The 13,213-nt window shown below is 39.1% G+C and overlaps 1 protein-coding gene across 5 annotated transcripts in view; it reads left to right on the top strand.

The window, feature by feature from the left end:
- The window catches only part of SOS1 (SOS Ras/Rac guanine nucleotide exchange factor 1), a 58,680-nt gene that overhangs the window by 7,348 nt on the left and 38,119 nt on the right, over positions 1–13,213 (top strand). For all 5 annotated transcript variants that reach the window (XR_016463993.1, XM_090134932.1, XM_090134931.1 and 2 more), the window contains exons 2-8: positions 652–777; positions 2,948–3,079; positions 3,620–3,784; positions 5,808–6,017; positions 6,487–6,630; positions 7,912–8,022; positions 8,126–8,224. Coding sequence is in view for 4 of the 5 variants with exons in the window: in XM_090134932.1 (XP_089991058.1) it covers positions 652–777; positions 2,948–3,079; positions 3,620–3,784; positions 5,808–6,017; positions 6,487–6,630; positions 7,912–8,022; positions 8,126–8,224 (987 nt within the window). In the remaining variant the exon portion in view is untranslated. The remainder of the gene's footprint in view (positions 1–651; positions 778–2,947; positions 3,080–3,619; positions 3,785–5,807; positions 6,018–6,486; positions 6,631–7,911; positions 8,023–8,125; positions 8,225–13,213) is intronic.

Raw genomic sequence — 13,213 nt, 5'->3', positions numbered from 1 at the left:
GCGTGGGGACTGAACTTCAAAAGCCTCATGCTGCTGAATGCCAGCGTGACCACGGCCTACTTCAAGTGTTCCTGTTCTTCCTTCTAAACTAGAGCCTGACATCAAAACAAGGAGCGTGGAAGCAAACTTCTAAACCAGCCTTATTTAATGAGGGCCTGTTGAGAATGGATTGGACGATTTGTTGGCTAAATGCTGCTGAGGTCGTTTCTATTTCTACAGGGCTCTCGCTTTGAAAAAGGTTCTGTGTATTACTGTGTTGTAGCTTGAGTGGTGCACGGTGGGTTTGAGAAGAGAGGAAGCACCGTGCCTGACGTATATCCTGTACACAGTGGTGTGAAGAGCTAGGGGAGAAAGATCAAGTGGGCAGTGTGTTTGAAGAGTTTTCCCAATTGCACTTCTGAACACCGTTATTAATTAGGTGGTTTCTGACTTGAAATATTGCAGCAGTTTGGGTATGTTTAAACGTTTGAGGTTTCTATTTCTATCAAGTGTAAATGAGCATTTCAGTTCTGTGCAGTGTGCCTTAGCAGAGGTACAGCACATGCACTCCTCAGTGGAGTTACCTGAGCTGTTCTACTCATCCTTATGTCATAATATTTGCACGTTTGGGGAAGAGCAAAAATAACACATAAATTCTTCTCTTTTGTTCAGGTTCAGGTGCAAGTCCATCCTAAACTCTCATCTACCGAAGATGCGTTGCAGTACGTGGAGGAGCTAATTCTCCAGTTGCTAAATATGTTGTGTCAAGCCCAGCCGAGAAGTTTTCTGGATGTAGAGGTATGGAGAGTGTTTGTTATAAGTCTGATCTCTGTTTTGCAACTTTAATTTCAGTTGTTGTATGAAAAGTTAATATAATAATGATTTCACAATGTAGAAGAGAACTCTTGGTAGAAGAGGGAAAAGCACTCATTATGTTTGTTTATTCAGCATGAAACCTCTGCTGAATTACCTAACAGGCGATTCTCTGATCAGTTGCCTTTGTAGTTTGGAGTACAGTAAAACTGTCTCTGTGATCCACATTACTGTGTAGCAGTTGGGAAGCATAACTTCTGAGCATAAAGCTGAAAGCTAACTGGTTCTTTTATAAAGACTTTTCTTTCATTGCCCCCAGTACTGCATGCTGACTATACCTGCATACTGACACCTCGCACTGCTTTCTCAGCCTGCTGATAATGGCTGGTACCTCTCAGAACTAAAGTACTTCAATCACTTGTCAGAATGAGTCAAAGAACACTTCTTTTTATAGAAATGTCTTTTCTTATGATTCTTTTGTCAAAGATTTTCAGCCTGACGTTTGAGGAGAGGTGTCTTATCTTCATTTAAGAAACAAGCCAATTTAGTTGTGCCTTAAGCCCATGAATATCTTGGTAGCCCTTTGTGCTTAGCTGGGCTGCAGATTCCATTTGTAGTGTGAGCACACTGGTGTCCAGCACCTGTGGGCTGTGCCAGGTTAGGTTGCTAAACAAGATGCAACTTCCTTGCTTTCTGAGGAAAGTGTAGAAGAGAAGTGCAGGCAGCACACTGACAGGGATGTGGGGGGCTGAGGAGCTAACAGCCTAACAGAAAATCCACCAAGCTGTCTCAGAGCTCAAGATTTATGAGTTCTGTGTGTTTATGTAGCAGAACCGTCAGCATAAAACCTGCTGAGTTACCTAAGAGGTGTTTTTCCCATAGGTTGAACTTGTTGTTCAGTGCCCAGTAAAACTGTCTGTGTGAGCTGTCTTACTGTGTAATAGCTGGTCATAAATTTCATCCTTCCTTTTCTGAATGCTGACTCCCCAGTGGTGGTCAGGATCCCCTCTCACGGCTGGCCTGTTTTGCAATGTTCTTCTGGTCAGCGGAGGTTTGTGGAAGATTGCATCAAGTGTTTTGTTGCTGCTGTTTAAAGCACAACATCGAATGGAGTGTTGCTTTAAGATTCCTAATGATGGTCAAATCAAGCCCTTAGGATGAGAAATAGAAGAACTGAAGATGATCAGGCAACCTCAGTTTACCCCCTTAGTGTTTATACATGATGATGCTGTCTTTAATTACATGGTCATACACGTTTGTTTTTCCCTCGGGTCACCTTCATTCAGCAGTCTGAGCTGCATTAGGGGAATGATTTGGTGTTAGCAAATGAGCTGTAGGTTATTTTCTACAACATCTCCATTTTCCTTTTGCAGAGGTGTTATAATGAAGGGGAAAAAAAAAGATAGAAGTGCTGTATTTCAGAGAGTTGGGTGCTATCTTTACAGAGCTGTAATCTGTCCTGTATGTTTTTTTGGAAACTTTTTGTTTGTGTACTTCGCCCTTTGTAGTGGTCATAAATTTCATCTTCCTCATTTCATGGTTGCTCAAATTGGGGTCATATTTACGTAAGTGAGCACTTGCAGTTGTAACAGTCAGTGGGAACAGTGGTCTGAAAAAATGAGATGTGAAGTTATCTGAAAAGTTAGATTTCTGACTGCTTTGTTTAAGCATCTGGGCTGCCAAAACCAGGCAGGTTTTTGAATCTCTAGAGATCCATGTGTGAGCTCCAATGGCAGAGCTCTTTGGAGCATGGTATGTACGTAGGTATATCCAGGCGTACTGGATGAAGTAAATAAACTGCTGTGACTGTTCTACAGAAGGAGGAAGGCGCTAGGATGAGACACAGTCCTGTATTTAAATGCTGAATTATCAGGCATATGTCTGATGAGGAAACTGCGTACAGAGGCAACTTAATTCTGGTGCTTCTCAAGTTTTGAGCACTAGATTTGTCTTTGTTGATGATTTTTTGGTACAGCATCATGAATGTAGTGAGGAGCTTGTGCCCAAAACGGTAGAATTTCAGGCTTTTATAGTCTAAGTATTGACATTAGTAGATGTTCATCTGTTAACTAGTGGAAAGCGATTTCATAACGTAGTAATATTGCTAAGTCATTCAGATAATGCGTTTACCCTTCAGACCTTCTCTTTTTTTAAGGATCGTGTTCAGAAAAGCTTTCCCCATCCTATTGATAAGTGGGCAATAGCTGATGCCCAGTCTGCCATTGAGAAACGAAAACGAAGAAATCCGTTATCTCTCCCAGTAGAAAAAATCCATCCTTTATTGAAGGTAAGTAGCGATGTCACCTTGCTTTTGGAATGCAATTGGAAGTTGACTGCTTTGTTTTGTGTGATTTCTGTTTGCTGCCTGAAATGTAAACAAACAAAAAAAGCAACAACATATGATTCTTTCAACGTAATTTAATTGCCACTGTTTCCAGTTTAGTTAATTGCATATATTTGTTTTGCTTACACATCTAAGGATATTTTTGGAAATTTCTTGATTGTTTTTTGAGTCGTGCAAGATAAGAATAACCAAATATGTAGCAAATGAGTGCATAGATTTCTTTATCCACTAGAGAGTGCACTAGTTTTCAAGCAAGATTTCTGGGACAGTTCTTCACTGTGGTCACTTCTATAGCTGATAGAGCAGCATTTACAGTGATGCTGTTTGTTTACTTGGCCTACGGACTGTTGCATTGCTGTTACTAGAACAGGCTGTATGTTGTGGATGTTGAGCAAAGTCTTAAACTTACACCACAGCTTACAACTACAAATCATATATTTTGACACCTGAATAACATGCAATATTTGTTTTTTTTCCTTTCAGGAGGTTCTAGGTTACAAAATTGACCACCAAGTGTCTGTTTACATAGTGGCAGTATTAGAATACATTTCTGCAGACATACTAAAATTGGTTGGGAATTATGTACGAAATATAAGGCATTATGAGATTACAAAACAAGATATTAAAGTGGCAATGTGTGCTGATAAGGTAAGTTTAACTCTTTTTTTTAGTGTTAAAAGAACATTTCAGTTGAATTTTAAGAGGACAATATCTATTCCTTACTGAGTAAGCGCTATTGTACATTTGAAAGAAGGGATTGCTGCGGTAAAATATTGTTCCACTGATACAGCGAAGATGTCGAAAAGCTAATTGAGTTACAGAGCTGTTGCTTATGCTTATTTACAGATAAATGTCTCTTTCTTTTGATATTGCTTGCCTAATCCCAGCAATGTGTAAATGCTTTAAAAATGGTGAAGCAGCACTGACTTCAAAATTTCATGTACCTTGGTTGTAATAGTTGGACCTTCTTTTCTTCTTTGTATCTTGAAAAAAGAAGGCTGATTTGAAGCATGGGTATTCTCCCAAAATAAGACTGTATTGCAGTGTTGCTGTGGTCAAATGGTTAAAAACAGATAAACGTGGGCATCTCTGTTTCTCTGTAGGCATCCATACTTTTATTGCCAAGTCATCTTTTCTATGGCTTCAGAGGAGTCATTAGATTCAGACAGCACTTAACCTCTTTACCCAGTGATCCAGCAGTGCTGGAGAGCAGCCCGTTGTGTTTCAGGTGCCTTCGCATTCTAGTTTCTGTGGCCACCTCATCAGCATCTTGAGTTTTCCATTACTTAAAAAAAAACAAAGCCTGAAGTTAGTCCTTTAACAGATGGGACTTGGGAGATGCTCATCTTGCTGTAGTCCAGTGGATGCTTTGTCTAGGGCTGTGGTAATCAGTATCTTTGGTTGGACTTGCATCTACTTCAGGGAGTGCTTTTGTCTTGTTCATGCTTGCATTTTTTTTCCGTCATGCTTCTATCTTCATCTCAAGAGGAAAGAAAGGTGGTGTGTGAGGTTGCGAAGAGTGAATTATTAGTCAGGACAGTTGTCTTGGTCATTTGGCCTTACGTTTGGATGCACCCTCCTGGGTTGTTACGGCAGCGTTTGGAGCCGTGTGCTTGAATATAGAGTAGGAACAGTATTGTTGCTGCATGTCTCTCTGTATCCTAGGCAGGGATGGGTGATGAGTAGAAGAGGCTAATTTGGAAACTGTTGGGCACTTGTGCATTGGAGGAACTCTTTTTAGTATGTATGTAGAACAGCATTTTGGGAGCTCTGAAGTGGGCACGTTGATTTACTGTCTCAGTGGAACAAGCCATTGGTAGGTATTCCCAAAATGTTTTCTTTTCCAGCCACATCAAGGACCTTTAGGTTCCTGCTGCCAGTGTGTGCATTCTGCTTTTTTTTTTTTTAACAAAACAACCAAAAGTTGTCGTCTTATGTCTCTTTTCCAAATGCTTTCACACTTCTCTTTGTGCCATCTGTCCATCTGAAAAATTCTACTTTGTTTAAAACAAAAAACAAAAAAAACAAACAGAAAAACCACAGAGCAAACAAAACCACACAAAAAAAACCCATCACCTGCATTAGAATGCAAGCTATTTTTATTTGACTGTCTGCTCATGCTTCTGAATGCTCTAAGTGATGCCAATTCAACAGAACTGAGGAGCTATTAGGGACAGATCCTAACAATGTGTGGGCATGCCAGTATTCATCACAGATATTGGGGTTCTGAGTTTAAAGTTACAATTGGCTTTCTGTTAAAGCCAGAGGCGAAGAGCCAAAATTGCACATGCCTCTTCATAATATTGCATCTTTAGAATCTTAGATTGTGTAGGCTTATTCAGTGTTACAGAACATGATTAAATGCTAACATCTCTGTACTTCACAGAGCTCTTAAAGCAATGATTGATTTTTAGGACCGTGTTCTGAAACATGCCAAGACTGGCCTGAGTGACAGGGTTCTTCAGAAATTTGCACTGCAAATAATGACTTGCAGATTCATAACAGTGCATGCTGCTTTCATAAACTCAACCAATTGCAGGGCAATATGTTCAAACACTGCTGCTGCTTAGTTTGATTTAGTAGAAATAATAATTTTATTTTCTGAGAACTTACTGGTAGATCTTGAAAAGTAGTTCTTGTCACTTTATGGCTTTGTCTTTTTGCTGCCTAGGTATTAATGGATATGTTCCATCAAGATGTAGAAGATTTAAGTGCACTAACTTTATCTGATGAAGAGCCCTCCACTTCAGGGGAGCAAACCTATTATGACCTAGTGAAGTCATTTATGGCAGAGGTTCGGCAATATATAAGGGAACTTAATCTCATTATCAGAGTCTTTAGAGAGCCATATGCCTCCAACTCCAAACTATTTTCATCTCATGTAAGTGTTGTGTTTAAATAAATGTATGTATATATAACGTAATGTATAAATCTCGGTATACATTCATAGAATTTAACTATTGTCCAGTTTAACACATCCGTAGCAGAGAAACCACTTCCATTGAGTTCTGAAATATGAATTGTAAAGGAATGCTTGTGAGGAAGCATCTTTCTGTAGAAGAAACCATTCAATTTTATGTATTCACTTGCAGGAAGGACTAGTTTAAGGTTGGTCAGTGCTCTCTGCCATGTTAAATTCATTGTAAGTGCTTATATTTGTATACACGTGTATACAAAGTCATTGTTTTAAAGATAAATGCTATGATTTTATATTTCAAGAGTTACACAATATAGATTATAAAATCTTGTTCTGATTCCCGTATCGTAACAGAGTTATTTTGCACATAACACTTTATCTCAAATTGTGTCCAGTTCCTCGTTGATTTTTGTCTGTTTCTGCTGCTTTGCAGGATGTTGAAAATATATTTAGTCGTATATCAGACATTCACGAACTTAGTGTAAAGTTACTGGGTCATATAGAAGACACTGTTGAAATGACAGATGAAGGTAGTCCTCATCCGTTAGTAGGCAGCTGTTTTGAAGATATGGCTGAGGTAAGAAAATACTGATTTTTCTGTTGCTGTTGTTAATCACATGTATTTTGAGGATTTGCATATACGTGCTAAGCGCATGTCTGCGCAAGTTTAGATTTTTATTTCCTCTTCTAACCCTCCCCCAGTCATGAGTAGACTACTTTTCCAGAGTGCATTCACCTTTATAGTCTTAGTCTTCAATTTTTGTAGGCTGTTTAATCTTTAGTTAGTGTGGCAGGGGTAGGGAAGGGGGTTGGGAACAAACAACATCCCTAGATTAGATTTCAACAGCAAAGTGAAGCAAGGGCTTCTTGCCAGCAGGTGTCCTGAGGTGGTGAGGAGGGCTGTTACACTAGGCTTGCTAGGGTATGGAGACCAAAGCTTGCAGATGGAGGATATCACAGAGGAAGGTCTTCAAAAGGAACGTTGTGGATGAGCTTCTGCAAAAATTTACCAATCAAAAACTGATCAAAGCCTCCTTTAAGCAAGGAGTTACCTCATTACCACAGACCCTGGGTGAATAACCCTGCTGACATCTGTCGGGAGGACAAGTTACTGTGGTTGAAGTAATTATGAGATTTCTACAGGTCATGAGAATTGATGTGGATTTGACAAGTGGAGCGTTTGATGGATGAGGAACTGGTTGTGAGAATTATTCCCAGAGAGTGGTGATCAATGTGGCTCAGTGTCCAAATGAGAGTGGCTCGATGTCCAAATGGAAATCAGTGACAAGTAGTGTCTCTCAGAGTTTAGTACTGAGACTGATGCTCTTTAAACATCTTAATCAATGACATCAACAGTGGGATTGAGTGTAAATTCAGAAAGTTTGTGAATGACACCAAAGCTGTGTGATACAGTCAGCACGCCTGGCTGGGATGCCATTCAGGGAGACCTAGACAGGCTCCAGCAGTGGACCCAGGTGAATCTTGTGAGATTCAAGTGCAAAGCCAAGTGCAAGGTCTTGCCCGTGGGCTGTGGCAAACCCCATTTATCAGTACAAGCAGATGAATATAAGGATAGAGCACAGCCTTACAAAAACAGCCTGGGGATACTGGTGGATGGCAGTTGGACATGAGGCAGCCAGGTACCCTCACAACCCAGATACCCAACTGTATGCAGCTAAGCTCCGCAGAGATTGTCCAACCTGAATTATTCCATGAGTCATTTTACATTAAGCTTGACAGTATTGATTCATCTCTATATTTTAGAATAACTAGGCAAACAGATCTCTTCAGTGTAGTATATGTATTTTCTTTCAGCAATAAGTTTTAGATATTAAATCAGTTTTGTGTTTCTTCCTAGGAACTAGCATTTGATCCTTATGAATCATATGCACAAGATATTTTACGACCTGGTTTTCATGATCATTTTCTAAGTCAATTATCGAAGCCAGGAGCAGCATTTTATTTACAGGTAACTTTCTTTTTAGCAAGCATTACTATTATTATTATTTTTATTACATTATATTGTTACTTCAATACATTTGTTTTAAGACTGAAACTTATTTCTTTTCTAGTCAATAGGTGAAGGCTTTAAAGAAGCTGTTCAGTATGTTCTACCCCGGCTGCTCCTTGCCCCTGTTTACCACTGTCTTCATTATTTTGAACTACTAAAAGTAAGAATATTGCGTCACTGAATATTTTTCATCATTCTCCATGTTGGATATTAGAGCTTTGTGGGATCAGTTAGATGTAAAAATTTTGCATTTAAATAATTTGAATAAAAGGCAGGCTGTATGTACTGGTATGTATTTGAACTGTTTTACATCTGCTAGTGCTTTCTGTGTTGAGTTGTCAAGTCAGTATTAGTTCAGAAATCAATAGGGATATAGGTACTAATGTTCTTGGAATGATGATGAAAGATAATGGTGTATGGCTGTATCACAGAAAATGCTCAAGACTTTCTCAAGCTGACATTTTGTATGTTTAAGACTGCAGTAAGATTTCGTTTAGACTTAATTCTCATGAAATAGTGGCCTTACAGTGCACATCCCATGATGGGTGGGTATACAAGTGTTATCCTTCCTTCCCAGGAAGGCGTGGTTGAATTTTTTGCAATGAGACCTCATATTATTGTTACCATACCGAAGACTGGATAGTACACACATGTATAGGAAATAGATACGGAAGGTTTTTTTTTTTGGAGTGATTTATTAATTAGCATTGAATAATAATCTTAGGAGCATTGTGAGTAAACTTTTCAACTAGAATCTCCATATTGATTTAATCTAAAGTCCTGAGGGATACAGAGGTTTCAAACTTCTTTATGTTAATTGTGTGAGGTAGTTTGGCTCAGAAATGAAGGAAAGCGTGAAAGTTTATTTGGTTGTCTTGAGAAATAACCAAGCAGGTCATTTTTAAAACTGTAAACATAGTTTCAACATCATCTTTACTGATTTAGGTCTAAGAGTACAGTTTTAAAATGTGGCTCATCTCATATAACTTTAAAAAAAAGTTTGGTTTTTTTTGAGACTTATGCTCCATCTGTTTGTCTAGCTTATGGACTTGCTCCAGTTTTTCAGATGTTCTTAACATTTTAAATGTTTCCTTTTCTGACTGTTCCTTGGGAGAGAGGTGTGATGCAGCTTGTGTGTGTTTTGTATTAAAGAGACCTACACAGATAAGATTCTTCTGTTCATGTTTCTATTGTATAGTCTTAAAATGTACTACCTCACTGCTTTGCATGCTTCTACATGAATGTGCTATTGTCTTGTGTAATAGACATGGCATAAGTTAGTGCTACCTGAAACACATGCATCCTGTGTTACCTCTTGCCATTGGTGATTTTTAACAAAGGGAAGAGGGTGTATGTGCTTAAGGAAGGAGAGAGCAACAGCTTGTATTTCATCTCTTGTAGGGCAAACTAGGTTCTCTAATAAACCCAGCTCCATGAGGTTATTGGTCCTTTCACAACTCTATACCTGTGCTTTATGTGAAATTCTTCCCTTCTCTCCCTTTACCTCCTGTAGATATGATACTATTGAGTTGTATTTTGTTCAGCATGTGGTAATAACTTCACAGGCTTTCTTCACTGTAATCTGCCAGATAGGATATATGTGATAGACAGTGATGGACAACAAGTGCATGTGAATTGAGACAGCAGCTTTCATGGCAGTAGTTTCATCTGTCAGTACATACATGCACACAACATATGAATGCCTCCCTCAAACAGTTTCTGCTGGCAATTTTTGCTCTTAGATCTAGAATCTTCAGACAGATTCCAGCTTGGTTGTATTTTAAAATGGCCTAAATTGCTGCAGAAGGGTGCTTGGGGAATTGTTCTGTTGTATAATCCTGCCATTTCATTGACACAAGGTTGTACTGAATTATTTTGTATGGTAAGAATCCTGATTTAGTGTTGGTAAAGTGTACCTATGAATGATTAAGATGCATTCTACAAAAAGGGATCTCTCAAGACAAGAAAACAAAGTATAGGCAGAATATTGTATGTAGTGGGAAAAAATGTTTTCTCTTGAATATGAGATTCTGAAGGACAAAGGGCTTAGCATTTTTCTTTGAGCGTGTTGTCTAATCTTACATGCTTTGAAGTTACCTGTTTAAAATGCATCTCAAAGTTACCTGCTAACAATGCAGACTACAAAAAAATGCAGTTTCTCTCCACTGATGTTTATCATGTTTAGAAGCTTAAGCCCTTCTGAAGCCTGGCAGGGCACCAGGAACACACAAACACAGGTTCTATTTTTGGCTGAAGCTCTTTGCTATAACTTTGTTGGAAAATCAGCATATGACTAAGGGCTGTGCTCTCCTTCAGAAAGCCTAAAAATTCCCAAACGTTTATGTAAGAAATTAAGCATATAAAATAGCAACTTCTTGTGAGACTTTCTTTGTGCAAATTTGCAGATATGGTGAATGGGCTTTCCTAGATGTTAACTCAACATTATATGGAGTGGTACAGGTACTGCAATATTCAGGACCTTGAGTTACTGAAGATTCTTGCAAGATTTTTAAATAGAATTGGGCACTGTTTGAAATGCTGTAAATTTGTGTGTATGTATGATGCTCTTTCTGTCTTTTTGGTAAATGGAAGATTATTCTAAAATTAATTTTTGTCTCAAAGCGTATATAAATTTTGCTTGGATAAAATAATACTTTCTGGAAGACAGGATGGCTATTTATGGATATTTATGCAAGTACAGACTTGGCTACTGTGACTTAAGAATGGAAATTTGTCTCTTATAAGTATTTTTAACTTTGAATTCTAACTATACTAAGCTTAAATTTGCAGGATGCTTTCATTTCAATAGCATTTTGTGCTTTCTACTTTTTTTTTTCCCCAAACATTGTTCTTAAATAACTTCCTAATCTTTACTGACTGGCAGTTCAGCTTGAGTGGAAGTACTCCTCACTTGAACTTTTCCTTGTCTTCCTCTTTTGCTATATTAATGTAACTTTAAAAGAACAGTCTGGTTTGGCAGGGCCTTCTGAGGTAAGGAACCACTCTTTTTCTAGTGTGGAGGAAAAGGATCCCGGGGATGTGAGCTGGCAGCCTGCTGAACATGAACCAGCAGTGTGCCCAGGTCAGGAAGGCCAATGGCATCATGACTTGTGTCAACAACAGTGCAGCCAGCAGGAGCAAGAAGGTCATCGTCCCCCTGTACTCAGCTCAGGTGAGGCTGTGCCTCAAGTGCTGTGTTCAGTGCTGGGCCCCTCACTACAAGGAGGGCATTGAGGGACATGGTTAGTGGACAATATTGGTAGTAGGTGGATGGTTGGGTGCAGTGAGATGATCTTGGAGGTCTTTTCCAATCTTAATGATTCTCTGATAACACATAAGTTAGTTTGTGATCCAGTCTGTAGCTGGGCTGGGTTACTTCGGTGTGGAGAATTGCTGAGTCTTAATAGTTGAACTTCAGCAGTCTGCTAAGTTCTCACAATGCCTGCAGTAACGGATTGTTGTCCTGAAATATTGTCCGTGTTGCTTGTATTTAGAGCTGGCAGTGTAATTATAGGTTCTGTAGTCTGATGTGCTTCTTTCCAAGCACAGTAGCTTGTACGTACAATATTGTTTTGAAAGTAAAAGTAAGAGCAAAAGTATTACTGCTTTACATGTAATTTGTATGCTTAACAGCAGATGGGAGTGAATTTGTTTTACTTCTATTAAAGACAGTGTGCAATTTTGTGTTTCTGTAGCAGTCAATGACTTACCTGTTGGGGAGCCTGATGCAACTGTGGGTGATGGGGTCTGCATGGTGTATGAGTGTCTGGGAGGACAAAAGATTGGGTGATGTCAAAATAGGTCTCAAGTCTGATGCAGCTTCCTGGAATGTAACAGTTGGTGGAAAAAACTAGCAACTTCTTCCTATTGTGAAGCTATGAAAACTTAAGTTACAATGAAGACTTAAATTACTTCTGTAGTGTTACACTGGTACTGAACTTGTTCCTGTGGTAGGAGTTGGAGGCACATGCAGGTAAACGAGGCTCTGTAGTTCTTTGGTACCTCTTTGTGGTTGCCTTGATGACACTCTTGCTTTTCTCCTTTAAATGCTGAAGTGTTGGCCTCTAAGTCAGCTTTGTGTGTGTGACAGCCAAAGGAGGAAGATAAGGGAAAAGTAAGATTTTGTTTTATGTGCATGTGCAGTTTTCCCACAAAAGTGGTTACTAATTGGTCTCTCTGCGGCAACTTCTTAATTGAGAGAATTAATTAATTGAAAGAACTACCCAGAACACATTTTTTGTCCTTTTAGCTGTGGTATTTCTGATGGATTGTGTGTGTATCTGAGATGCATGTACTGGCATGCCTATTGCTTCGTTTGTTGGTGAAAGCCACGTGTAATGGAGCTGTGATGTTCTGTTGCATTGGTGTTGTCTTTTTGTACTAGATATGTCTGGGCTTTTGAAAAGCAGACTTCTATTTGGAGGAAACTTTCTATTGAGAAGGAATTGCCTTGTAGAGTATTTTCTCCATTATTCTACTAACATTGCTTTATTGCAGAAGCTGGATGAAATCTCAGAAGAACTAGAAGTAAAAATTCTTCCCTTTGCTCTACTCTCTGTGCTGCTCAGTGCTACTTATGCAGTGTTATTGCCATTCTGCTGCCAGACCAACAAATACTGCACTTTGGTCCCATGAAGCAGGGAGTAGGTTGGCATTGGGCCAGACTCTCCTTATCAAGGTGGTGCCCTCTTTGAAGAAATCAAGTGCAACACTATTTTCTGACTTTTTTTCACTGATGCATTTACTTTCAGTTCCAGTGCCCTATGTTCTGATCTGTGTTCTAGGATTTCATGCAGGGCAAATCTACCTGGAACTTTAGGAACTAGGAAAGCTGTAGTGGGCAGACTGCTTTCTAGCTGATGATTAATTCCCAGTTCTCAGTGACAGCTGCTAATGATGGTAGCTCCATCATACATAATAGCAATTCAAGCTGAACACCCATGGCCAAGCTTTCATGAGACTAGGCAAATGTATTACAGGAACTTGGACAAATTTTGGTATTTTTCCTTATAAATGAAAGTTCTGACACAAAGAATCACTACAGGACTGTGTAGGGGGAAAAAAAAAAAACTTTATTCTAGCTGGAATTTTCAACACCTGTTGGTTGTCATGGCAAACTTGTATTGTTGTATTTTTACATAGCAGTAGC

This window comes from Phasianus colchicus, chromosome 2 (genome assembly GCF_987193195.1).
Source record: "Phasianus colchicus chromosome 2, bPhaCol1.hap1.1, whole genome shotgun sequence".
Lineage (NCBI taxonomy): Eukaryota > Metazoa > Chordata > Aves > Galliformes > Phasianidae > Phasianus > Phasianus colchicus.
Note: the sequence above shows the minus strand (reverse complement) of the source record. Positions and strands in the feature narration are given on the sequence as shown.